Raw genomic sequence first — 26,438 nt, 5'->3', positions numbered from 1 at the left:
GCCTGTGCAGGGGGCGTGGCCCGTGTCCGTAGCGTGTTGTAGAGAATGTGTGATGTGACGTCGCCAACATGGAGGTGACGATGAGATGGCCCCAGGAAGACAATAAAGAGCTGTCATACAAGACGACTGTGTCCGAGTCCTCACTGGCTAATACAGGCTAACACACAGGCTAACACACAGGTTAATACAGGCTAAAACACATGCTAATACAGGCTAACACACAGATTAACACACAGGTTAACACACTACAGGCTAACACAGGCTAACACACAGGTTAACACAGGCTAACACAGGCTAATACAGGCTAAAACACAGGCTAATACACAGGTTAACACAGGCTAACACACTGGCTAAAACACAGGCTAAAAACAGGCTAAAACACAGGCTAACACACAGGCTAATACAGGCTAAAACACAGGCTCACACACAGGCTAAAACACAGGCTAACACACACACACACACACACACACACACACACACACACACACACACAGGCTAACACACAGGCTAATACATGTTAACTCCTAACTGCTCTGACAGGCTAACTGACAGACGCTCAGTGTTCAGAAACAACAGATGCTAACTAGAATTTGTATTTCCCAAAGGAAATACATGTGAATGCTGAAAGCAGCTTAGTGATCAACATGCAAAGGTGACCAAGGGAGGAATCAAACCCACAAGCTCATGGTCAGAACAGAAGACCTTTAGGATCATCAGCCCAGTGATCTAACCACTTGACTACAGTTGCATTCAATGAGAGAAGGGCAAAAGAAACCCCTGTATAAGAGGCTCACTGGCTTCTGCTTATAAAAAAAAAAGAATAGAGTAGAAATGAGCCACACCAAGTAAGTAGAGGACTTTTTTGTGACATGTGACTATTTTCTGGTGAATTCAAACAAAGTATAGGCTAATGTCCTTTCCAGCGAGTTACAAAATTGAGCTCCTTCTACTCTGCTGTGAAAAAGTTTGTACTGGGGTGAATGGCAGAGAGACAGAGCACCCAGGCTGCATTTAAAACATATTTAAAATTATTTTCTAAGTCTCTTTGCGTTTTTGACCAGATTTTTAGCAAGAAGATAAGTGTGGCTACAAACGTGGAGAAAATCATGTGTCTAGATTTTAATTTGTGGCGGTGGTGACAGTTTATCCAAAAAATCCAAAATGTTTTTTTGCCTCTCTCTCACTCTAAACTCTGCTCGTTAGACGCAATACACACCCATTATAAAGCTGGATTTTGTCAAAAAAAATGTAATGATTTTAAAACTGCCAATCTGAAACTGTTGAAGATATCAATAAGATGAGTCATACAGGAATAGATTAAAAGTTTGTCTACAGTTTAAAAGTCAAATGAAGTTTGTGGGAGAATTAATATTTAAAAAAGGATTAATAGTTGAAAAGAGAAAAGTCATTCCGATAATGTCCAGAAAAAGCTGCACATTTTGATATTTTAATTGTTGAAATAGCACAAAGTAGGAAGGAGTAGTTAAAGACAAAATAAGGGAAGAGGAACTTGGAATAAGTATAAAGAAAATGGCTGAACAGAAGAACAATATGCTAAACTCAGATCTTTCCAACCTCCAACTTGGAAAAGTGCAATCAAACGCGAACTCCAACTTGGCGAAGTCTGAGAAAAAAACCCCCGACTTGGCCAAGCATCAACTGTCTGACGTCACAACAATCTGCACTGATGCGAGGGATAGGCCTACCGTCAACGGTAAAACTCAATCAAATCAATTAAAATGCATTTAAATGGCAAAATACTAGCGGTGTAACGAAAAACCAATTTGAATCAGAAAACCAGAGTCGTTCCTGAAACGTATCTTACCCCGTGTATCGAGATACGTATCGGATGGTTTTTGGTTATTCTGGCGTGGTGCGTTTGATGTCGGAACTCGGATCTTTCCCAGTAGAAAACTCTGAGTGTCTCAACGCAGCATAAAGCTCCGACAGGTGCTAACTATGCTAACTGCTACAAAAACATGGTAACTCACTGTTTCCTTCTAACCTTGGAGCACTGGGAGCCGGCAGTAACACACACACACACAAACACTTGACTTTGAAATGCAGCGAGTCGACCACCAACCAATGATCAGGATTAATCCACCAGCCAATGAAAAAGGACTGCGCTGTAAAACTTTAACAGTTTTTATTGGACAAGAAGAATCAGATCTGACAAATTGTCACAGAGGATTGGACAGGTGTCTCACTCTCACAGTGTCTCACTCTCACAGTGTCTCACTCTCTCACTGTCTCACTCTCTCACTCTCTCACTGTCTCACTCTCTCAGTGTCTCACTCTCTCACTCTCTCAGGTGTCTCACTCTCTCAGTGTCTCACTCTCTCTGTGTCTCACTCTCTCAGTGTCTCACTCTCTCACTAGCTGCGTTTCCATTACAGATTTTCGCAAAATAAAAGTGATATTTCTGAAACTTCGAAAAAGTACAACTGCTATTTGCGGGTGTTTCCATTGAAAGGTGTTTGGCGAATGAGCCGTAATCTAGTCTCGCGATATCCCATAATTCCCGCTCTGCGAAACTTCACATTGAGGAAGCTGGACGTAAGCGTCTCAAAGACGAAAACAGCGCTTGATTGCTGAAAGGCAAAAGCCCGTGTAGCGCCGGCAGCGTTGATGAGGTGGTTGAGTCCACACACCCGTACTGGTTTATGTGACTAAAGGAGACATGTTCCACACACCCGTACTGGTTTATGTGACTAGAGGGGACATGTTCCACACACCCGTACTGGTTTATGTGACTAGAGGGGACATGGTCCACACACCCGTACTGGTTTATGTGACTAGAGGAGACATGGTCCACACACCCGTACTGGTTTATGTGACTAAAGGAGACATGTTCCACACACCCGTACTGGTTTATGTGACTAGAGGAGACATGTTCCACACACCCGTACTGGTTTATGTGACTAGAGGAGACATGTTCCACACACCCGTACTGGTTTATGTGACTAGAGGGGACATGTTCCACACACCCGTACTGGTTTATGTGACTAGAGGGGACATGTTCCACACACCCGTACTGGTTTATGTGACTAAAGGAGACATGTTCCACACACCCGTACTGGTTTATGTGACTAGAGGGGACATGTTCCACACACCCGTACTGGTTTATGTGACTAGAGGGGACATGTTCCACACACCCGTACTGGTTTATGTGACTAGAGGAGACATGGTCCACACACCCGTACTGGTTTATGTGACTAAAGGAGACATGTTCCACACACCCGTACTGGTTTATGTGACTAGAGGAGACATGTTCCACACACCCGTACTGGTTTATGTGACTAGAGGAGACATGGTCCACACACCCGTACTGGTTTATGTGACTAGAGGGGACATGTTCCACACACCCGTACTGGTTTATGTGACTAGAGGGGACATGTTCCACACACCCGTACTGGTTTATGTGACTAGAGGGGACATGTTCCACACACCCGTACTGGTTTATGTGACTAAAGGGGACATGTTCCACACACCCGTACTGGTTTATGTGACTAGAGGGGACATGTTCCACACACCCGTACTGGTTTATGTGACTAGAGGGGACATGTTCCACACACCCGTACTGGTTTATGTGACTAGAGGGGACATGTTCCACACACCCGTACTGGTTTATGTGACTAGAGGGGACATGTTTCACACACCCGTACTGGTTTATGTGACTAAAGGGGACATGTTCCACACACCCGTACTGGTTTATGTGACTAGAGGGGACATGTTCCACACACCCGTACTGGTTTATGTGACTAGAGGGGACATGTTCCACACACCCGTACTGGTTTATGTGACTAGAGGGGACATGTTCCACACACCCGTACTGGTTTATGTGACTAGAGGGGACATGTTCCACACACTCGTACTGGTTTATGTGACTAGAGGGGACATGTTCCACACACCCGTACTGGTTTATGTGACTAGAGGGGACATGTCGGAGCAGGAGGGAGTGGAGCGTGGAGCTGATCTCCTTCAACCATGCACGGAAAAGGGGAATGATAGGAAAGGTTTTTTCTAATTTATTGAGAAACAATGCCCAGGTCAGCAGCATGACAACACACATGTGGTTCATTCGTCGCCTCCAGTCACATAAACCAACACAGCGTGGACACACACAATTCTGGTGACGCCGGTGACATGTAATGTAAATGTAAAATAAGTGTTTCCATTACACTTTTGCGATACACGTTTATATCAATACATCTGAAAAACAAACACCTCATGAGAGCGTAAAAACTTTTTAGCGATATTTGAGAGTTTTTTCAAAATGGTGTTTCTGTTTCCATTATCTGTCTTTTATTGCGATATTTAGGTTTTGCGCATTTCTAGAGGTCATGGAAACACACCTAGTGTCTCAGTGTCTCAGTCTCTGTGTCTCACTCTCTCAGTGTCTCACTCTCTCTCAGTGCTGCTGACAGGAAACATTCATGTGTTGATGTGAAGGCACTCGGTCACTTCACCTGTCACAGTTTTTGTAAACAAACACACACAGTCTCACACACACACACACACACACACACACACACACACACACACACACACACACACACACACACACACAGGTGTTCACAGTTTCCACTTGACAAACCGAAGCACTGCAGCGGCTCCTCTCTGTCATCTGAGGTCCAGCAGACTGATCTTTGACTCTCTCACCACCACATGTTTACACACCTGAGAGACACACAAACATGTGTTTAAGTTTAAATTACTTCTGTAGATTCACTGAGCTATTATTTTTGCTTTTCTATTTCTTTCTTCTTCTTTTAGACATCTGGAGGTTTCGCTCCAACAACAATATTTGGTTGTAAACGGCACAATGACAAATAAATCAATCTAAATCTAAAGAAAAGCCTGACAGATCTCCTCTACATCAGCGGTTCTCAAACTCTTTTACATCAAAGACCCATCGACCCCCATTGGACAACAGTTTGAAACAAACACCAATACAGAAATATTTAAACGTCACTTTTTTCAAGTCAATGTACATTGAAATTACTGCTAATGGCGTGAATTTTTGGAACAACTTTCAAGAAATTTCATGAAAAAATGTAAAATTTCTGGAAAAAGATTGTGGTAAAATTTAAATAAAAAGTTGGGGACCCCCTTTTACCCTCTGAAGGACCGCTGGGGGTCCCCGGACCACAGGTTGAGAACCAGAACCAGAACCAGCTCTACATGAGCAGCTTTTACCTGCACACTGATACTGTTAATTATTGATCTGTAGCTGAACTTTGAGGTGAATCCTCTTGTTTCCTCTGTAGCTTATCTTAGCTTAGCTTAGCACAAACACTGGAAACGGGGGGAAATATTAGCATAGCTCCAAATGTGCATGAGGCGTTCAGGGACCTAAAGAGAGTGAACGGAGAGAGAGAGAGAGAGAGAGGTGCTCACGGTGAAGAGCGGCGGCTCCTTGGAGTGGGGGTGGAAACCTTTCATTCTGCAGCCGGACACCTCCGACATCCCCGAGCCGGTCAACCGGAACACACCGGTACTGAGAGAGAGAGGGAGGTTAGAGTTACCTGTGTGTGTGTGTGTGTGTGTGTGTGTGTGTGTGTGTGTGTGTGTGTGCAGAGCCGGCCCAAGATATAAGGCAGATGTGTCGGCACAGCAGAAGACGATAGAATTTGTAATTTATGTGACATCCAAGAGGTGGAGAATTAAAGTCATTTTGTGTTCTACTGTCCTTTCTATGACTCTATAAGAAACAAACTGTTTAGTAAAGTAGATCCAAATAATGGGTTTGTGTGGTTAGACGATGCTGAGAACCTAAAGCATCTTTTACATTTGATTATTTTTGCTTTTTCTTTATTTCTTGAAAAGGCTTGGGCAATGAGACGAAGAGCGATATATAGCTGAGTACTGAAAGTAATCTTAAATAGTTTATTTATGTCACACCTGCAGCAGGTAACACCAACAGGAAGGACTGTCTAGTCTTTGTTTTTGTATTTGTTATTGTGTCTTGTAATCTCATATGGATATGCATAAAACATTAATTCATTCATTCATTCATCTAAGAGAACTAACCTCCTCTTTGGGCTCCATGACCACTGGGGGGCGCCACAATGCAACTAACTGTTTTAAATCTATAGAGCAACTTCTGTTGATCCAGACAGAACTGCTGCTTAAATACATAAATGTTGTTGTTGTTGCAGTTCATATAAAACCAAAAATAAAAAAGCAGATGATGTGTCTACAGAAAATGCATCGTCTATTAGTTTGTTAGTCGGCCTGGATGTCCTTCAGTTTCCCACTCAGTTCTACATCACTGTGAATGTGACGTGTGAATCAACCCCAGGCTGCACTTTGAGCTGAACTTCAGATTAAAACCATAGACGGGTAAAAACCTGCCAGACAAGGACGATGATTCATAAAGAAATGATTTCAGAGTCCTCCGTGGCTTCTCTTAGTTACAGCGGGGCTCCGTGCAGCACTGCATGTCCATATGACGGTTGAGAACGGAGCTCACTTTTCTTCGTCCAAAAAGACACACCAAAAAACATCCAAATACCTCCACACAGCTCGTCTGTAAAGTCTATATTTTAAGCTTGTTTATAGCGGAAGCTCCCAGTGTCTCAGTTCACTGCTCTTCCTGTGTCTGTGCAAATCTTGGGCAATTTGCACAGACACAGGCAGAGCAGTGAAGGAGCTTCCGCTATAAACAAGCTTAAAACATAGACTCATTTAATTTTTTTCTGAACAATTTCTCATGTCGGGGCTTCAATACAAGAGGGACATTACAGACGAGCAGCATGGAGGTATTTGGATGTTTATTTGGTGTGTCTTTTTCGATGAAGAAAAGTGAGCTCCGTTCTCAACCGTCATATGGACATGCACTGCTACACGGAGCCCCGCTGTAACTCAGAGAAGCCACGGAGGACTCTGAAACTTCTCCCAGCCCTTAGTCCACATGAGGGGGAGGAGATAATGAGTGAAATTTCAATTTTGGGTGAACTATCCCTTTAATACGTGTGGTAATGGGTAACTAGGTGTGTAAATGATCAATAATCAGTATTATTGGCCCCAAAATAAAGTTTTGCTTCGGGCGCATGGAGGTTTGGGCTGGCCCTGCGTGTTAGTGTGTGTGTGTGTGTGTGCGTCGTACTCGTTGTGTTTGGGGGCGCAGACGATGGCGACGGCCTCGGGCAGCATCAGCTGGTAGGAGCAGTGTGTGTGCAGGTCGACGCTGGAGAGGAACGCCGTCTGGGTGGGATGAGTCTGAAACACACAGCACACCGACAGTCAGCAGAGTGATACCTCTGTCCGTCTGCTCATATCTCTGCACACCGACAGTCAGCAGAGTGACGCCTCTGTCCGTCCGCTCCTATCTCTGCACACCGACAGTCAGCAGAGTGATACCTCTGTCCGTCTGCTCCTATCTCTGCACATCGACAGTCAGCAGAGTGACGCCTCTGTCCGTCCGCTCCTATCTCTGTCTGCACACCGACAGTCAGCGGAGTGACGCCTCTGTCCGTCTGCTCCTATCTCTGCACACCGACAGTCAGCAGAGTGACGCCTCTGTCCGTCTGTTCCTATCTCTGCAGAGTGACGCCTCTGTCCGTCTGTTCCTATCTCTGCAGAGTGACGCCTCTGTCCGTCTGTTCCTATCTCTGCAGAGTGACGCCTCTGTCCGTCTGTTCCTATCTCTGCACACCGACGGTCAGCAGAGTGACGCCTCTGTCCGTCTGTTCCTATCTCTGCACAGCGACGGTCAGCAGAGTGACGCCTCTGTCCGTCTGCTCCTATCTCTGCACATCGACAGTCAGCAGAGTGACGCCTCTGTCCGTCTGCTCCTATCTCTGCACATCGACAGTCAGCAGAGTGACACCTCTGTCCGTCTGCTCCTATCTCTGCACATCGACAGTCAGCAGAGTGACGCCTCTGTCCGTCTGCTCCTATCTCTGCAGAGTGACGCCTCTGTCCGTCTGCTCCCATCTCTGCTGCTTCAACCACAGGAGCTGTTGCCATGGCGATCTGGGATCATGCAAATGAAGCTCACATACATCCCCGTCTCCATGACGACGTGCTGATGAAGAACATGTGACACGGTGGAAGAGGAGACGAATCCTCAGAGTCGTCAACACAGAGAGTCATGTGTTCTGTTTCCTGTTGGAGCTCTTAGCGTGTGTTTAGCGTGTATTTAACGTGTGTCTAGCATGTTTTTAGTGTGTCTAGCGTGTGTTAAGCGTGCTTTTAGTGTGTCTAGCATGTGTTTAACGTGTGTTTAGTGTGTGTTTAATGTGTGTCTAGCGTGTGTTTAGCGTGTTTTTAGTGTGTCTAGCGTGTGTTTAGCGTGTGTTTAGTGTGTGTTTAACGTGTGTCTAGCGTGTGTCTAGCGTGTGTCTAGCGTGTGTTTAGCGTGTCTAGCGCGTGTTCAGCATGTGTCTTAATGTGCGTCTAGCAAGCGTGTTCCTAGCATGTGTTTAGTGTATGTTAAACATGTGTCTAGCGTGTGCTTAGCGTGTCTTAATGTGCGTCTAGCGCGTGTCTAGCGTGTGCTTAGCGTGTGTCTAGCATGTGCTTAACGTGGGTCTAGCCCATGTCTAGCATCTGTCTAGTGTGTGATTAGCGTGTGTTTAGCGTTGGTTTGGCATGTGCTTAGCGTGTGCTTGGCGTTTGCTTAGCCTGTGTCTAGCGCGTGTCTAGCATGTGCTTAGCGTGTGTCTAGCCTGTGCTTAGCGTCTGCTTAGCGTTTGCTTAGCGTGTGTCTAGCGTGTGCTTAGCCTGTGTCTAGCGCGTGTCTAGCCTGTGCTTAGCGTGTGCTTAGCGTTTGCTTAGCGTGTGTCTAGCATGTGTTTAGTGTGTGCTTAGCGTGTGTCTAGCATGTGTTTAGCGTGTGCTTAGCATGTGTCTAGCCTGTGCTTAGCGTGTGCTTAGCGTTTGCTTAGCCTGTGCTTAGCGTGTGTCTAGCCTGTGCTTAGCGTGTGCTTAGCGTTTGCTTAGCGTGTGTCTAGCATGTGTTTAGCGTGTGTCTAGCGTGTGCTTAGCATGTGTCTAGCCTGTGCTTAGCATGTGTCTAGCCTGTGCTTAGCGTGTGTCTAGCGTGTGCTTAGCATGTGCTTAGCGTGTGCTTAGCGTGTGCTTAGCCTGTGCTTACCGTGTGTTTAGTGTTGGTTTGGCATGTGTCTAGCGTGTGCTTAGCGTGTGCTTAGCGTGTGCTTAGCGTGTTCTTAACGTGTGCTTGCCGTGTGGCCGTACATGGATCCAGCCCAGCGTCAGCAGCTTCTGTTGGTCCTGGAAGCTGAAGAGTTCCTCCACGTTCTCCATGTCACAGAAATCTGGACCGGCCGACTGCTTCGGGATCACGACGTGGGTCAGAACCAGCTCGTTGTGGGTCTGAGGCACAGAGAGAGACAGTAACTAGTAACTAGTCAGTAACTAGTCTGTAACCAGCTCGTTGTGGGTCTGAGGCACAGAGAGACAGTCAGTAACTAGTAACTAGTAACTAGTAACTAGTCTGTAACCAATCAGTAACTAGTCAGTGACTAGTCTGTAACCAGCTCGTTGTGGGTCTGAGACACAGAGAGAGACAGTAACTAGTAACTAGTAACTAGTAACTAGTCTGTAACCAGCTCGTTGTGAGTCTGAGACATAGAGACACAGTTAGTAACTAGTAACTAGTAACTAGTAACCAGTCAGTAACCAATCAGTAACTAGTCAGTGACTAGTCTGTAACCAGCTCGTTGTGGGTCTGAGACACAGAGAGACAGTCAGTAACTAGTAACCAGTCAGTAACTAGTAACTAGTCTGTAACTAGTAACCAGTCAGTAACTAGTCTGTAACCAGCTCGTTGTGGGTCTGAGACACAGAGAGACAGTCAGTAACTAGTCTGTAACTAGTAACTAGTAACCAGTCAGTAACTAGTCTGTAACCAGCTCGTTGTGGGTCTGAGACATAGAGACAGTAACTAGTCAGTAACTCGTAACCAGTTAGTAACCAGTAACCAGTCAGTAACTAGTCAGTAACTAGTCAGTAACTAGTCAGTAACCAGTAACAAGTCAGTAACCAGTAACCAGTCAGTAACCAGTAACCAGTCAGTAACCAGTAACTAGTAACTAGTCAGTAACCAGTCAGTAACCAGTAACCAGTCAGTAACCAGTCAGTAACTAGTAACCAGTCAGTAACCAGTAACTAGTAACCAGTCAGTAACCAGTCAGTAACTAGTAACCAGTCAGTAACTAGTCAGTAACTAGTAACCAGTCAGTAACCAGTCAGTAACCAGTCAGTAACTAGTCAGTAACTAGTAACCAGTCAGTAACTAGTCAGTAACTAGTAAAGCAGCCTAACCAGTCGTCCACACAGCACTCCACAGGTCTCGATGCCTCTGGCCGTGTTGGTGTCAGTAATCAGTCAGTAACTAGTAACCAGTCAGTAACTAGTAACCAGTCAGTAACTAGTCAGTAACTAGTAACTAGTAAAGCAGCCTAACCAGTCGTCCACACAGCACTCCACAGGTCTCGATGCCTCTGGCCGTGTTGGTGTCTGAGATCAGGAGGAACCGGTACGTCAGGTCTCTGGGAATCACCACCCGCCTCAGACGCTCCACCCGCTGAGCTGCAGCGAAACAAACACACAGCGACACGGGGTTAACACACACAGCACGGACTGAGTAACTGTGTGTGTGTGTGTGTGTGTGTGTCTCAGTGTGTGTGTGTGTGTGTGTGTGTGTGTGTGTGTGTGTGTGTGTGTGTGTGTGCGCTCACAGTGCACTCCAGCCAGCGTAGCAGCTGATTGGCCGGTTGGAGGCGGCGGCCTGTTTCTGTTAGGGTCCGCCCCCTGGGACCGAACGGCGTCTCTGATTGGCTGCTGAGGGAGCGACGAGCCGTCCGTCACCTGAGGCACTTTGGTCTCCACCTGCAGGACAAACGTAGTAACGTAGTCACGGCAACAGAACCAGCAGGACCAGCAGGACCAGGAAGACCAGTAGCACCGGTCTGGACCAGGACCGGTGTTCATATCACCAGCCAATCACAAAACACGACTGTGAGGACAACGAGTGTTTTATTTTGTGAAACTAACTGGAAGTGCGTTGGTCACAACGGCTAGCTTGAGTAGCGCCGAATTCGTCTGAACAAAATAGTAAACAGCTGGTATTTAGACAAATTAACGACACACTGCTGATCTAAACGGCTACTTTCTCACCTAAACATGTTTGAAATGTGGATAAAGTGAAATATTTACAGAGTTTAGAGCTAAAATGAAATCAGCTTCTGACTGCTGATTTCAGCTAGGAGGCAGGCTAACACTACCCATACACTTCCAGCGTTTGAGCTAAGCTAATTAGCGACTTTAGGTGGAGTCAGGCTAACACTACCCATACACTTCCAGTGTTTGAGCTAAGCTAATTAGCGACTTTAGGTGGAGGCAGGCTAACACTACCCATACACTTCCAGTGTTTGAGCTAAGCTAATTAGCGACTTTAGGTGGAGGCAGGCTAACACTACCCATACACTTCCAGTGTTTGAGCTAAGCTAATTACGACTTTAGGTGGAGGCAGGCTAACACTACTCATACACTTCCAGTGTTTGAGCTAAGCTAATTAGCGACTTTAGGTGGAGGCAGGCTAACACTACCCATACACTTTCAGTGTTTGAGCTAAGCTAATTAGCGACTTTAGGTGGAGGCAGGCTAACACTACCCATACACTTTCAGTGTTTGAGCTAAGCTAATTAGTGACTTTAGGTGGAGGCAGGCTAACACTACCCATACACTTCCAGCGTTTGAGCTAAGCTAATTAGCGACTTTAGGTGGAGGCAGGCTAACACTACCCATACACTTCCAGTGTTTGAGCTAAGCTAATTAGCGATTTTAGGCGGAGGCAGGCTAACACTACCCATACACTTCCAGTGTTTGAGCTAAGCTAATTACGGCGATACGGCTCTATCTCCATGGTTACTGCACGCACAGTCGAAAGGATGGTGTCTATCTGCTGGTCATGGACTCGGGAGTGAGGCAAGACACGGAAAAAAAAGAAATGTTGGCGATTCTGATGGTGGTTTGTATAGGGTGACCAGACGTCCCGGATTTTCGGGGACAGTCCCCGATTTGGCCGACCTGTCCCCGGTTAAAGCTGTCCCCGAAAATGTCCCCGATTTGAATGGGGGAGAAAAAGTTGCGTATGGATGCAAAAACTTATTATGGTTAAACCATAGGGTTAAACCGGTTGAACTAACGTGCTGACGCTACGTGTGCGGTAAATGGCTTGTGTCGACCGGCCGGTCTCTTTTTGTTTGCTTTTTTTTTTTTTTTTTTTAAAAACACACACGCGCTGCTCCCGCTGTGCTGCGGCGCATCCACGCCAGAGCGCTCCTCTGCTCGTCTGTGCAGCTGCAGGTGAGTGACGGGGGAGCCGGCTGGAGAGCCCCTCCTTTTTATTTTAGGGCCACCGTCCTTGGGTGAAGCACGCGTTGCAGGTTGCACTCAGAGTTTGTACTGACTTTCTATCACAAGGAGTGCACAGCATAAGTGTAAATCCTCTCATGTAACGCTTTGCTGTGAAATATGGCTTAAGTCACGAGTGGAAGAGTGCACGTGTTGACGAACTCCCATGAGTTGATTGACATAAATTGACACATAAAAAAAAAAACATAAGAAGAATCAGAGTCCAATCAGAATTCAAGTTCTTCATATCAGTTAACAGTTTGTGTCCAAACAAATATTATTTAGCTCCTAAAAATAATTTGGCATCTGTGTCTGCAATAGTGCCTGTCTGGCAGAGTTGGCTAATAAAATAGGACTCTTTTATGTCAATGGGTGTGGCCTGTACAATGACCTGGCCTTAGCAATGACCATTACTGAGTCAGAATAAATTCTGTTTTGTTGTTGTTGTTTTTGCTCTAATGTTAAATGCTGGAGACATACGATAGAATAAACATCTCCTGCAGCCTGAACAGAGGTGGCTATTCTCTAGTTATAATACAGCATTTGATGATGTTGTTTATTGCTGATGCTGTTGAACTGGTAGCCAGAAGTGACTGAGAGGTTGAAAGGGCTAAGGGTAACTTCTCATTGGATACTCATTTGCTTTGTCAAAATACATTAACATGTAATTGCCCCTGTTATTCATTTCATAACGATAACATTTTAATTTTGACCACGCCCTGAAAATGTCCCCGATTTTCATTTTGGAAATCTGGTCACCTTAGGTTTGTATCATGTGACCAGACTGCTGCCTGTGTGTTGGTACCTTTAGCTCCGCCTCCTCTCCTCTCCTATTGGCCAGCTCCTGACGCCTCAGCTGATCCTCGAAGTAGCGGAACTGCTCCGACTCGATCTGCATCCGTCGGAGCGCCGCGACGCGCTGCCGCTCGCCCTCCAGCAGCAAGCCCCGCCTCCTGTCCTCCTCCAATAGGGAGAGGCCCTGCAGCTGCTGGCCACACCCGTCCGCCGCCACCACGGCCTGGCTCTGGGGAAACAACACCGTCTGATTGGCCGAGGAGGTCAGAGGTCAAAGCTGATTGGCCGGCGCAGACTGACCTGAGCTCTGAGGTACTGAGTGTGTTCCCTGCTGTACTTCTCCTCCAGACGCCGCTTCAGCTCGTCTCGCCGCGGGAACGCCACTTCCTGTAGCGTCTGCACACACACACACACACACATAATGTAACTAATTGCATTTGATTACATTTTGATTACTTTTCTTAATTTTGAATAAATTCTCTCAACTGTTTTAACCATTTTCACATTTTAAAACCTGTTAGTGTGTAAATCCTTCAACCGTAACTTAAAACCACATGAAGACGATGAAATAAAAGAACTCCAGTTCCTCTTTTACTGTGAGAACATCTGTTTATATACACATCCTTTATACAGTCTATGGTTTACACTGAACATCTGTCGTCATCTCAACACATCTGCACATAAACCTTCACAGCAGTCACTGGCATGTGGACAAATTCAATCAAATTGCTCCCTATTAAACTTTAACTACAACTGTGAACAACTTTGTGTCAGAACAAAAACCATAACACATAACAGTCTAACATTTCTAGAGCTGCAACAATGCATCAATTAAACGAACAATAATCAATTATTAAATTAATTGTCAACTATTTTGATAATCTAATAATCAGTTTGAGTAGTTTTTTAATTAAAAGAAAGTCCAGATTCTCTGATTCCAGCTTCTTCAATGTGAATATTTCTGGTTTCTTTGTTCCTTTATGACAATAAACTGAGTCTCTCTTTGGTTTGTGGACAAAACAAGACATTTGAGGACGATGTCGTCTGGTGGTTTGAGAAACACTGATTGATGTTTTATTGACCAAACAACTAATCGATTAATTGTTTAAATAATCGACAGATTAATCGATAATGAAAATAACCGTTAGTTGCAGCTCTAAACATTTCATATCTGTAAATGCAGTTGGGTTAAAGGTTTGAGTCAAGACCAAGGAAGAAAAATAGTGAAGAATTTGCATCTAGACTTTCACAACTAGAGGGACACTGCAAAAACTCAACATCTTTCCAAGAATATTTGTCTTGTTTCTTGTCAAAATGTCTCATTTCTACTCAATACTAAACTCTTTCCACTTAAAATAAGACTCATCACCTAAAAATTTACTTGTTTTCAGATCGTTTTCACTTGTTTCAAACATAATTTTTACTTGCAAGTTTTTTGTGTTTGTAATAAGAAAGAAAAACTTGCTCCACTATCAGATTTTTCTACTTATTTCAAGTGAAAATCTGCTTGAAAGAAGTAAAAAGTGTCTAAAAACAAACTACTTTAATGTGATGAGTCTTATTTTGAGTAGAATGAGATTTGTTTTGACTAGAAATTAGACAAATATTCTTGGTAAGATTTAGAGTTTTTGCAGTGAACCAATCAGAGGACGACGTTGACATGGAAAAACTATTTGATAAATCTGAGATTTTTTAATTTCTAAAAGCAGCTGTAATCTAATTAGGCTACACATTTTCCCTGGTAATGTAACTGATTACAATGATGTAGTTTTGTAATTAAATGACGTAATCCGTTACTCCCCGAGTACACCGACACCTGCTGGAACAGAGGTCAGAGGTCGTGTTACCACTCGGTGATAGATCAAATACACTCCTCTTCTATGTGTTCTCGACATGCACTTTTGCAATTTAAAGTAGTGCATCGTATCCACATTTCCAAAACCATACTAGCGCAAATATTATTATTATTTTTTTATTTTATTTTTATTTTTTTCCTTTCCTCTTTCTTTCTAAGTATGGTTGTTAATCATTTGTATGATTTTTATTCTGTCTATCCACTTTTTTTCTTTCTTTTTCTTCTATTTCTATTAACTGTATTTATTTTTTCTCAGTGGCTGTATGAGTATGTCCTGTATGTCCATGTTCGGTTGTTTGGACACAAGGGGTTATGTTGTGTCGTGGGTGGATGGTGGACATAAAATCATCATAATGACTTCATAATGTCTTATACATGCTTTGTCTCTAATAAAAAGCCCATTGAAAGAAAGACAGAGGTCATGTTGTTACCTTCATGATGAGCGTCTTGTCGCTGACGCTGCTCTGCTGGTAGTCTCTGTGAGCCGGCAGCTTCTCTACAAACAGACTGAACACACGGCGCCGTGATGTCAGAGGGGGCGTGTCTGGCTGTGATGTCAGAGGGGGCGTGTCTGTCTGTGATGTCAGAGGGGGCGTGTCTGGCTGTGATGTCAGAGGGGGCGTGTCTGGTGCTGTGATGTCAGAGGGGGCGTGTCTGGTGCTGTGATGTCAGAGGGGGCGTGTCTGGTGCTGTGATGTCAGAGGGGGCGTGTCTGGCTGTGATGTCAGAGGGGGCGTGTCTGGTGCTGTGATGTCAGAGGGGGCGTGTCTGTCTGTGATGTCAGAGGGGGCGTGTCTGGTGCTGTGATGTCAGAGGGGGCGTGTCTGGTGCTGTGATGTCAGAGGGGGCGTGTCTGTCTGTGATGTCAGAGGGGGCGTGTCTGTCTGTGATGTCAGAGGGGGCGTGTCTGTCTGTGATGTCAGAGGGGGCGTGTCTGTCTGTGATGTCAGAGGGGGCGTGTCTAGCTGTGATGTCAGAGGGGGCGTGTCTAGCTGTGATGTCAGAGGGGGCGTGTCTGGCTGTGATGTCAGAGGGGGCGTGTCTGTCTGTGATGTCAGAGGGGGCGTGTCTAGCTGTGATGTCAGAGGGGGCGTGTCTGGTGCTGTGATGTCAGAGGGGGCGTGTCTGGTGCTGTGATGTCAGAGGGGGCGTGTCTAGCTGTGATGTCAGAGGGGGCGTGTCTAGCTGTGATGTCAGAGGGGGCGTGTCTGGTGCTGTGATGTCAGAGGGGGCGTGTCTGGCTGTGATGTCAGAGGGGGCGTGTCTGGTGCTGTGATGTCAGAGGGGGCGTGTCTAGCTGTGATGTCAGAGGGGGCGTGTCTGGTGCTGTGATGTCAGAGGGGGCGTGTCTGTCTGTGATGTCAGAGGGGGCGTGTCTAGCTGTGATGTCAGAGGGGGCGTGTCTGGTGCTGTGATGTCAGAGGGGGCGTGTCTGGTGCTGTGATGTCAGAGGGGGCGTGTCTGGCTGTGATGTCAGAGGGGGCGTGTCTGGTGCTGTGATGTCAGAGGGGGCGTGTCTGTCTGTGATGTCAGAGGGGGCGTGTCTGTCTGTGATGTCAGAGGGGGCGTGTCTAGCTGTGATGTCAGAGGGGGCGTGTCTGTCTGTGATGTCAGAGGGGGCGTGTCTAGCTGTGATGTCAGAGGGGGCGTGTCTGTCTGTGATGTCAGAGGGGGCGTGTCTGGCTGTGATGTCAGAGGGGGCGTGTCTTGTGTCTTACGTGATGAACTTGGTGTAGAGGACGAAGGCGTTCTCCAGACTTCCCTCCTCCAGGTAGACGGCCGCCATCCGCTCCATCTCCACGCCGGAGCGGAAGTAGCGGCGCGGCGCCACGTCCTCGTTGATCTCCACGGTAACGCCCAGCTTCCCCAGCGCTCGCACACGCTCCGCCGCCGTCAGAGTCACGTCCGTGTAGTCGGGCTCCGCAGCCAGCTTCTTCTACACACACACACACACTGTTTGACTCCCAGCTTAAAGGGATAGTTCAACATTTAGTCAAACTGGCCCATCACCATAACCCCTATAGTCATAGCAGTAGGTTCGTTACCTTTAATTGTCGGTGCAAGCTGTTTTTAGAACGGCGGAGCAGAGCCGTGAGCTGCTCAGAGCTACGCTACGGAGGCTCATTATGGGATTTCTTGGTTTCCCTCCATCAAACTCATCAAATACACAATCCAACAACTCCACAACGCTCTGGTGGACAAGTTGTGAGCTGCACATTCACCACACTATGAGATAATAACACAACGTTACCACACAGAGTTGTTTTAGAGGGAAATTCATGTAAAACCACTGATGCACGTTGCCTTCAGGGACAGTTTTTCATCAACAGTCTCTGTATTTCCCTCTAAAACAACTCTGTGTGGTAATGTTGTGTTATTATCTAAATCCCTAAATGTCCCTTTGACCCAGTCGTCCAGTATTTCTGTCAAGTCGTCTGGTTTAACTGGTCTAACATGACATCACGGTCCTGAAGCCCCCCCCCCCCATCACATTAACATGTGTCTGCGTCTTCAGGCAGGAAACTCCGATTTACCGTCTCTGCTGTGAGCCTGAATGCAGCATTTGTTACAGACTGATAAGCAGTCCTCTGTTCACTGGGGGGAGGGGGTGGGGGGGGTGCAGACTTTTAATCTGAAGGTCTCAGAGCTCAGGGAGCTTTGTGGGGGTCGAATGGTTTCTACTTGAAAAATGACATTTGAAATGTGAAAAATACATCAACGTATAAATAAAATCAGTTTTTCAGGTTAAATATAATTGACCCTTTGTTGGCCTTCTGATTGGTCTGCTGATCCACCAATCAGAGCGCTTCTCCCCATGTCACATGTTGCACAACATTCTAAGGTTGGACAACCCTGGAATGAAACCCTATGAAACGAGATAGGTAGACAGCAATTTTTTTGGCAAAAACTACTTAATAATTTTTCAATATAGTTAAAATGTGCCTGGGGTTCCTGCAATAGCAACTCACGATATCTGTAACGTATTCCTGGAGTCATTTTTATCCCATTCCCCAAACCTAAGACATCAATAAACATAGGCTACTTGGCCCATGTGTACTGTATAACATATTACTTTAACCTTCTGTTAGTTGAGCTTAATAATAGGGTTTGGGGGTGGTCCACTAGGGGGAGCTCTAGGCATAGGTCAGGGGTTAACTGCAAAGTTTTGTTTGTTGTTGTTGTTGTGTGCAGTCCTCATGAGAAGTGAGCCTGTTTTCCCTGGCTGTACTGAAGTGCTATTGAAGCTCATTCATCCTCCAGTCCACTCTCTGGTCGTGTTCATAGACAGAGAGGATCTAATACCTTCATAATTATCTAGCAAACGTAACATTACCGCTGCTAATGTCTTTTGAACTTTGTGAAGTTTTACGAGGAAAAACGGGAGATCGGCGGAGATTAGGCGTTAGCTTGTAGCTAACGCTAGCTAGCGTCGTTAGCTACTAGCTAGTGAGTGACCAAAACAATGATTTTTCCCCATTTTTCGGAAAAGTCAGGTAATGCCCGTTCAATCGCTATTGAGCCACGTCTGTCCTCTATCATGGACACTATTTTTCTGATGCATAAGTTAATTAAAATTTTCTTTACAAGCAATTTAAATCTGCCTAATTTTCAATGGTTTCCAATGGGAGTTAACCCTTCCGTGACCATTGTTTGTCCAACCTAGCAACAGTAACCGTGGGGGGCGGGGCCTTGACAAAGGGTCAATTATGGTCATTGTTTTTCACTTTCATATGTTGTGACATTTGGGATCCGTTTTCTTGCTGCATGTTTTATGTTTTCAGTTTCAGATCTTTTTTCCAGTTTCAGATCTTTCTGAGGCCTCGTCCACACCAACACGGGAGTTTCTGAAACCAAACTTTTGGCCTCCAGTTTTAAAAAAAATCCACATCCACACATGAAACCGCAAAATCCTCCTCAAGCGACGTCATGCACATGACAAAGCAGCAGGTGGCGATAGCACTCCTAACAGGACGGCCACTTCAGCCAATCACAAGGCTGGAAAAACAACCGGAAAAACAACAATGGCGAACTAAATTCAGCAAAATGTGGATTATACTTCCACACTCCGACTACAAAACACTCTGGTTTCAGGAGCTCACGACCACGTGTGGATGAAAGACCGAAAAAACACCCGCAGGGTTATCTCTGCACTGACCAGGTGGTTTCAGGTGTGTTTAGCTCAGCTGCACTGTAAAAACTCTACATCTTTCCAAGAATATTTGTCTTGTTTCTTGTCAAAATGTCTCATTTCTAATCAAAACTAATCTCTTTCCACTTAAAATAAGACTCATCACCTAAAAATGAACTTGTTTTTAGATCATTTTCACTTGTTTCAAACTAATTTTCACTTGAAATAAGTAGAAAAATCTGCCAGTGAAAGCAAGTTTTTTGTGTTTGTAATAAGAAAGAAAAACTTGCTCCACTATCAGATTTTTCTACTTATTTCAAGTGAAAATCTGCTTGAAAGAAGTAAAAAGTGTCTAAAAACAAGCTGCTTTTTAATGTGATGAGTCTGATTTTAGGGATAATTAGATTTGTTTTGACTAGAAATAAGACAAATATTCTTGGTAAGATTTTTGAGTTTTTGCAGTGTGAGAGGAAGAAAAAAAATGCAACAGAGAGAAAACAAAACATTCGCTCCACAAGCTCAGATCCACACACACACACACACACACACACTTACCAGTGTATTTAGACTGAAGCCTTGGTCCATGGTGTGTGTGTGTGTGTGTGTGTGTGTGTGTGTGTGTGTGTGTGTGTGTGTGTCACTCCTCGGCCCACGTCCGTCTGCCACCTCCCATGATGCTTCACTGCAGAGACAAACAGGACAGAAGACACTTCACTGACAGTTAGCACGTGGCTAAAGCTAACAGCCAATCAGAGGCGGCCGTGTGGCGGCTGGCTGGCGAGGCGCCTCTCATCCCATCATCATCATCATCATCACCACGGTTACCATGACGACCGGTAACTAATGATCCACTGACTCATCCACTTAAACAACAACAGAGAGGAAGAACGGACACAAAGAGCAGCATCGACACCCGGCCTCGCCACGTCGCCACGGCAACAAGCACCGCCATGCAGCCTGGAGACCATCGTCACGGCAACCTGATGCTGCACATCACTGATGCTGATCACTGAGACCAGGTGTGGAGCAGCTCCTCGTGGCGGTGACTTCCTGTCCGTCCACATTCCCTCTGACGGAGAAACATCTGGGTGATCCGGTTCAACAGGAATCCTCTCACTGAGGGACTCACCTCACCTCAGACTGAACCTAACCACCTGAGGGACAGGTGAGGTGAGTCGAGGGTCTGAAGCTGTTAAACATTGAACTCCTCTGAGTTTCAAAATAAAAGCTTGTGACCAACACCTGGTTCTGTTTTACCACATGAGACAGAAGGAAACTGAAACCACCGTTTCCTCTTTTCTCTCAGTGACAGTGAACACAACACGGCAGCTGGACTCAGGAGGACTAGACGACTAGAGGACTAGAGGACTAGAGGATCAGAGGAACAGAAGACTAGAGGAACAGAGGACTAGAGGACTAAAGGACCAGAGGAACAGAAGACTAGAGGAACAGAAGACTAGAGGAACAGAAGACTAGAGGAACAGAAGACTAGAGGAACAGAAGACTAGAGGACCAGAGGACTAGAGGACTAGAGGAACAGAAGACTAGAGGACTAGAGGACTAGAGGAACAGAAGACTAGAGGAACAGAGGACTAGAGGAACAGAAGACTAGAGGAACAGAAGACTAGAGGAACAGAAGACTAGAGGACTAGAGGAACAGAAGACTAGAGGAACAGAAGACTAGAGGACTAGAGGACTAGAGGAACAGAAGACTAGAGGAACAGAGGACTAGAGGAACAGAAGACTAGAGGAACAGAAGACTAGAGGAACAGAGGACTAGAGGAACAGAAGACTAGAGGACTAGAGGACCAGAAGACTAGAGGACCAGAAGACTAGAGGACTAGAGGAACAGAAGACTAGAGGACTAAAGGACCAGAGGAACAGAAGACTAGAGGACCAGAGGACTAGAGGACTAGAGGAACAGAGGACTAGAGGACTAGAGGACTAGAGGATCAGAGGACTAGAGGACCAGAGGACTAGAGGAACAGAAGACTAGAGGAACAGAAGACTAGAGGAACAGAGGACTAGAGGACCAGAGGACTAGAGGACTAAAGGACCAGAGGAACAGAAGACTAGAGGAACAGAAGACTAGAGGACCAGAAGACTAGAGGAACAGAAGACTAGAGGAACAGAAGACTAGAGGACTAAAGGACCAGAGGAACAGAAGACTAGAGGACCAGAGGACTAGAGGACTAGAGGAACAGAAGACTAGAGGACCAGAGGACTAGAGGAACAGAAGACTAGAGGACTAGAGGACTAGAGGAACAGAAGACTAGAGGACTAGAGGACCAGAAGACTAGAGGACCAGAAGACTAGAGGAACAGAAGACTAGAGGACTAGAGGAACAGAAGACTAGAGGAACAGAAGACTAGAGGACTAGAGGACTAGAGGAACAGAAGACTACAGGAACAGAGGACTAGAGGAACAGAAGACTAGAGGAACAGAGGACTAGAGGAACAGAAGACTAGAGTAACAGAAGACTAGAGGAACAGAGGACTAGAGGAACAGAAGACTAGAGGACCAGAAGATTAGAGGACTAGAGGAACAGAAGACTAGAGGACCAGAAGACTAGAGGACTAGAGGAACAGAAGACTAGAGGAACAGAAGACTAGAGGACTAGAGGAACAGAAGACTAGAGGACCAGAAGACTAGAGGACCAGAAGACTAGAGGAACAGAAGACTAGAGGAACAGAAGACCAGAAGACTAGAGGACCAGAGGACTAGAGGACCAGAAGACTAGAGGACTAGAGGACCAGAAGACTAGAGGACCAGAAGACTAGAGGACTAGAGGAACAGAAGACTAGAGGACTAGAGGAACAGAAGACTAGAGGAACAGAAGACTAGAGGACTAGAGGAACTGAGGACTAGAGGACTAGAGGAACAGAAGACTAGAGGAACAGAAGATTAGAGGACTAGAGGAACAGAAGACTAGAGGACCAGAAGATTAGAGGACTAGAGGAACAGAAGACTAGAGGACCAGAAGATTAGAGGACTAGAGGAACAGAAGACTAGAGGAACAGAAGATTAGAGGACTAGAGGAACAGAAGACTAGAGGACCAGAAGATTAGAGGACTAGAGGACTAGAGGATCAGAGGACTAGAGGACCAGAGGACTAGAGGACCAGAGGACTAGAGGACCAGAGGACTAGAGGACTAAAGGACCAGAGGAACAGAAGACTAGAGGAACAGAAGACTAGAGGAACAGAAGACTAGAGGACTAGAGGAACAGAAGACTAGAGGAACAGAAGACTAGAGGACTAGAGGACTAGAGGAACAGAAGACTAGAGGAACAGAGGACTAGAGGAACAGAAGACTAGAGGAACAGAAGACTAGAGGAACAGAGGACTAGAGGAACAGAAGACTAGAGGACTAGAGGACCAGAAGACTAGAGGACCAGAAGACTAGAGGACTAGAGGAACAGAAGACTAGAGGACTAAAGGACCAGAGGAACAGAAGACTAGAGGACCAGAGGACTAGAGGACTAGAGGAACAGAGGACTAGAGGACTAGAGGACTAGAGGATCAGAGGACTAGAGGACCAGAGGACTAGAGGAACAGAAGACTAGAGGAACAGAAGACTAGAGGAACAGAGGACTAGAGGACCAGAGGACTAGAGGACTAAAGGACCAGAGGAACAGAAGACTAGAGGAACAGAAGACTAGAGGACCAGAAGACTAGAGGAACAGAAGACTAGAGGAACAGAAGACTAGAGGACTAAAGGACCAGAGGAACAGAAGACTAGAGGACCAGAGGACTAGAGGACTAGAGGAACAGAAGACTAGAGGACCAGAGGACTAGAGGAACAGAAGACTAGAGGACTAGAGGACTAGAGGAACAGAAGACTAGAGGACTAGAGGACCAGAAGACTAGAGGACCAGAAGACTAGAGGAACAGAAGACTAGAGGACTAGAGGAACAGAAGACTAGAGGAACAGAAGACTAGAGGACTAGAGGAACAGAAGACTAGAGGACCAGAAGACTAGAGGACCAGAAGACTAGAGGAACAGAAGACTAGAGGAACAGAAGACCAGAAGACTAGAGGACCAGAGGACTAGAGGACCAGAAGACTAGAGGACTAGAGGACCAGAAGACTAGAGGACCAGAAGACTAGAGGACTAGAGGAACAGAAGACTAGAGGACTAGAGGAACAGAAGACTAGAGGAACAGAAGACTAGAGGAACAGAAGACTAGAGGACTAGAGGAACTGAGGACTAGAGGACTAGAGGAACAGAAGACTAGAGGAACAGAAGATTAGAGGACTAGAGGAACAGAAGACTAGAGGACCAGAAGATTAGAGGACTAGAGGAACAGAAGACTAGAGGACCAGAAGATTAGAGGACTAGAGGAACAGAAGACTAGAGGAACAGAAGATTAGAGGACTAGAGGAACAGAAGACTAGAGGACCAGAAGATTAGAGGACTAGAGGAACAGAAGACTAGAGGACCAGAAGATTAGAGGACTAGAGGAACAGAAGACTAGAGGACCAGAAGACTAGAGGACCAGAAGACTAGATGACCAGAAGATTAGAGGACCAGAAGATTAGAGGATCAGAAGATTAGAGGACCAGAAGACTAGAGGAACAGAGGAACAGAAGACAAGAGAACTAGAGGACCAGAAGATTAGAGGAACAGAAGACTAGAGGACTAGAGGACCAGAAGATTAGAGGACCAGAAGATTAGAGGACTAGAGGACCAGAAGACTAGAGGACTAGAGGACCAGAAGACTAGAGGACCAGAAGATTAGAGGACCAGAAGATTAGAGGACTAGAGGACCAGAGGAACAGAAGACAAGAGGACTAGAGGACCAGAAGACTAGATGACTAGAGGAACAGAAGATTAGAGGACTAGAGGAACAGAAGACTAGAGGACCAGAAGACTAGAGGACCAGAAGACTAGATGACTAGAGGAACAGAAGACTAGAGGACTAGAGGAACAGAAGACTAGAGGACCAGAAGACTAGAGGACCAGAAGACTAGAGGAACAGAAGACTAGAGGACTAGATGACCAGAAGACTAGAGGACTAGAGGACCAGAAGACTAGAGGACTAGAGGAACAGAAGACTAGAGGGCCAGAAGACTAGAGGACTAGAGGACTAGAGGACTAGAGGAACAGAAGACTAGAGGACTAGAGGAACAGAAGACTAGAGGAACAGAAGATTAAAGGACTAGAGGACCAGAAGATTAGAGGACTAGAGGAACAGAAGACTAGAGGACCAGAAGATTAGAGGACTAGAGGAACAGAAGACTAGAGGACCAGAAGATTAGAGGACTAGAGGAACAGAAGACTAGAGGACCAGAAGACTAGATGACCAGAAGATTAGAGGACCAGAAGATTAGAGGACTAGAGGACTAGAGGACCAGAAGATTAGAGGACCAGAAGACTAGAGGAACAGAGGAACAGAAGACAAGAGAACTAGAGGACCAGAAGATTAGAGGAACAGAAGACTAGAGGACTAGAGGACCAGAAGATTAGAGGACCAGAAGATTAGAGGACTAGAGGAACAGAAGACTAGAGGACCAGAAGACTAGAGGACTAGAGGACCAGAAGACTAGAGGACCAGAAGATTAGAGGACCAGAAGATTAGAGGACTAGAGGACCAGAGGAACAGAAGACAAGAGGACTAGAGGACCAGAAGACTAGATGACTAGAGGAACAGAAGATTAGAGGACTAGAGGAACAGAAGACTAGAGGACCAGAAGACTAGAGGACCAGAAGACTAGATGACTAGAGGAACAGAAGACTAGAGGACTAGAGGAACAGAAGACTAGAGGACCAGAAGACTAGAGGACCAGAAGACTAGAGGAACAGAAGACTAGAGGACTAGATGACCAGAAGACTAGAGGACTAGAGGACCAGAAGACTAGAGGACTAGAGGAACAGAAGACTAGAGGGCCAGAAGACTAGAGGACTAGAGGACTAGAGGACTAGAGGACTAGAAGGAGGAGTAGAGGAACAGAAGACTAGAGGACCAGAGGACTAGAGGACCAGAGGACTAGAGGACCAGAAGACTAGAGGAACAGAAGATTAGAGGACCAGAGGACTAGAGGAACAGAACACTAGAGGACCAGAGGAGCAGAAGGAAGAGTAGAGGAGGACCAGGAGGAGTAGCTACTAGAGGACTGAGATGAGGATCAGAAAGAGGATCAGAAGACTAGAGGACTAGAGGAGCAGAGGACTAGAGGAGCAGAGGACTAGAGGAGCAGAGGACTAGAGGAGCAGAAGACTAGAGGACTAGGTGGAGGAGCAGAGGACTAGAGGACTAGAGGACTAGAGGAGCAGAGGACTAGAGGAGCAGAAGACTAGAGGACTAGGTGGAGGAGCAGAGGACTAGAGGACTAGAGGACTAGAGGACTAGAGGAGCAGAAGACTAGAGGACTAGGTGGAGGAGCAGAGGAGAACCAGAAGGAGGAGTAGCTACTAGAGGACTGAGATGAGGATCAGAAAGAGGATCGGAAGACTAGAGGACTAGAGGAGGACCAGAACACTAGAGGAACAGAGGACTAGAAGGCGGACTAGAAGGAGGAGCAGGAGGAGCAGGAGGAGTAGCTACTGAGATGAGGACCAGAAAGAGGACTAGAAGGAGGAGTAGTGGATCAGAGGACTCAGAAGAAGGACCAGGAGGAGGAGCAGAAGGAGGAGTAGAGGAGTAGCTACCAGAGGACTGAGAAGAGGAACATAAAGGTGTGTGTACCTGAGCTCCGTCGACCTCCCACCGTCACGTGCAGTTCAGATCCGGGTCTCAGTACCAGACCGGGTCTCGGGTCCTGGTCTAGAGGTCTAGAGGACTAGAGGACTAGAGGACTAGAGGACTAGAGGTCTAGAGGTCTAGAGGACTAGAGGACTAGAGGACTAGAGGACTAGAGGACTAGAGGACTAGTCCCTAGAGAAATGAATCAGAGCTACGGAGTGAAGCCGCAGCAGCAGCAGCAGCAGCAGCAGCGACGGGGACAGAGATGGTGGAGACAGAAACAGACAAAGATCTTCTCTGCTGCTCTAGAGAAGATGACTCACTCCTCTTCACTCCTCAACCTTCCGGTTACCGCGTGGGCGGAGAAGCTGCGCATGCGCAACACGGCGGAGAGGATCAGAGAAGAGGTCTCACACTGACTAAGTTTACTGGTACCAGACCCACACAGGCAAGGCAATTTTATTAGTATAGTCCGTTTTACCACCAGTTTGTCTCAAAGGACTTTACATCCCATCATAACAACATCTCTGTCCTTAGACGGGACAGAGATGTTGTTACAGACAAGAAAACAGTTTATAGTTTATGTCA

General features: G+C 46.1%; 1 protein-coding gene across 1 annotated transcript; it reads right to left on the bottom strand.

Moving 5' to 3' along the window:
- Positions 1 to 4,405: 4,405 nt before the first annotated feature.
- Positions 4,406 to 25,901, bottom strand: stambpl1 (STAM binding protein-like 1). Its single transcript, XM_085761675.1, has 12 exons — positions 25,854 to 25,901; positions 19,722 to 19,848; positions 16,756 to 16,973; positions 15,469 to 15,544; positions 13,483 to 13,578; positions 13,193 to 13,411; positions 10,710 to 10,860; positions 10,436 to 10,560; positions 9,205 to 9,342; positions 7,112 to 7,224; positions 5,401 to 5,500; positions 4,406 to 4,680 (listed from the first exon to the last, which is right to left on the bottom strand). The coding sequence occupies exons 2-12, from the start codon at positions 19,749 to 19,751 to the stop codon at positions 4,624 to 4,626; spliced, it is 1,323 nt and encodes a 440-aa protein (XP_085617801.1). The 5' UTR covers positions 19,752 to 19,848; positions 25,854 to 25,901; the 3' UTR covers positions 4,406 to 4,623.
- Positions 25,902 to 26,438: the final 537 nt, after the last annotated feature.

Source organism: Trachurus japonicus, chromosome 19 (assembly GCF_045865225.1).
Source record: "Trachurus japonicus isolate A0001 chromosome 19, Traja_1.0".
Taxonomy (NCBI): Eukaryota; Metazoa; Chordata; class Actinopteri; order Carangiformes; family Carangidae; genus Trachurus; species Trachurus japonicus.
The sequence above is the reverse complement of the archived record's forward strand: the minus strand, read 5'-3'. Positions and strand labels throughout refer to the sequence as shown.

What these genes read in the sequence shown, in the direction of transcription:
- stambpl1 (XM_085761675.1), bottom strand. Translation starts at nt 19,751, where the DNA reads ATGGACCAAGGCTTCAGTCTAAATACACTG. An exon ending in GCTTCAGTCTAAATACACTG is followed by an intron (nt 16,974 to 19,721) that starts GTAAGTGTGTGT and finishes GTGTGTGTGTAG; the next exon opens with AAGAAGCTGGCTGCGGAGCC. An exon ending in GAGAGGAGGCGGAGCTAAAG is followed by an intron (nt 10,861 to 13,192) that starts GTACCAACACAC and finishes TTTGTCCTGCAG; the next exon opens with GTGGAGACCAAAGTGCCTCA.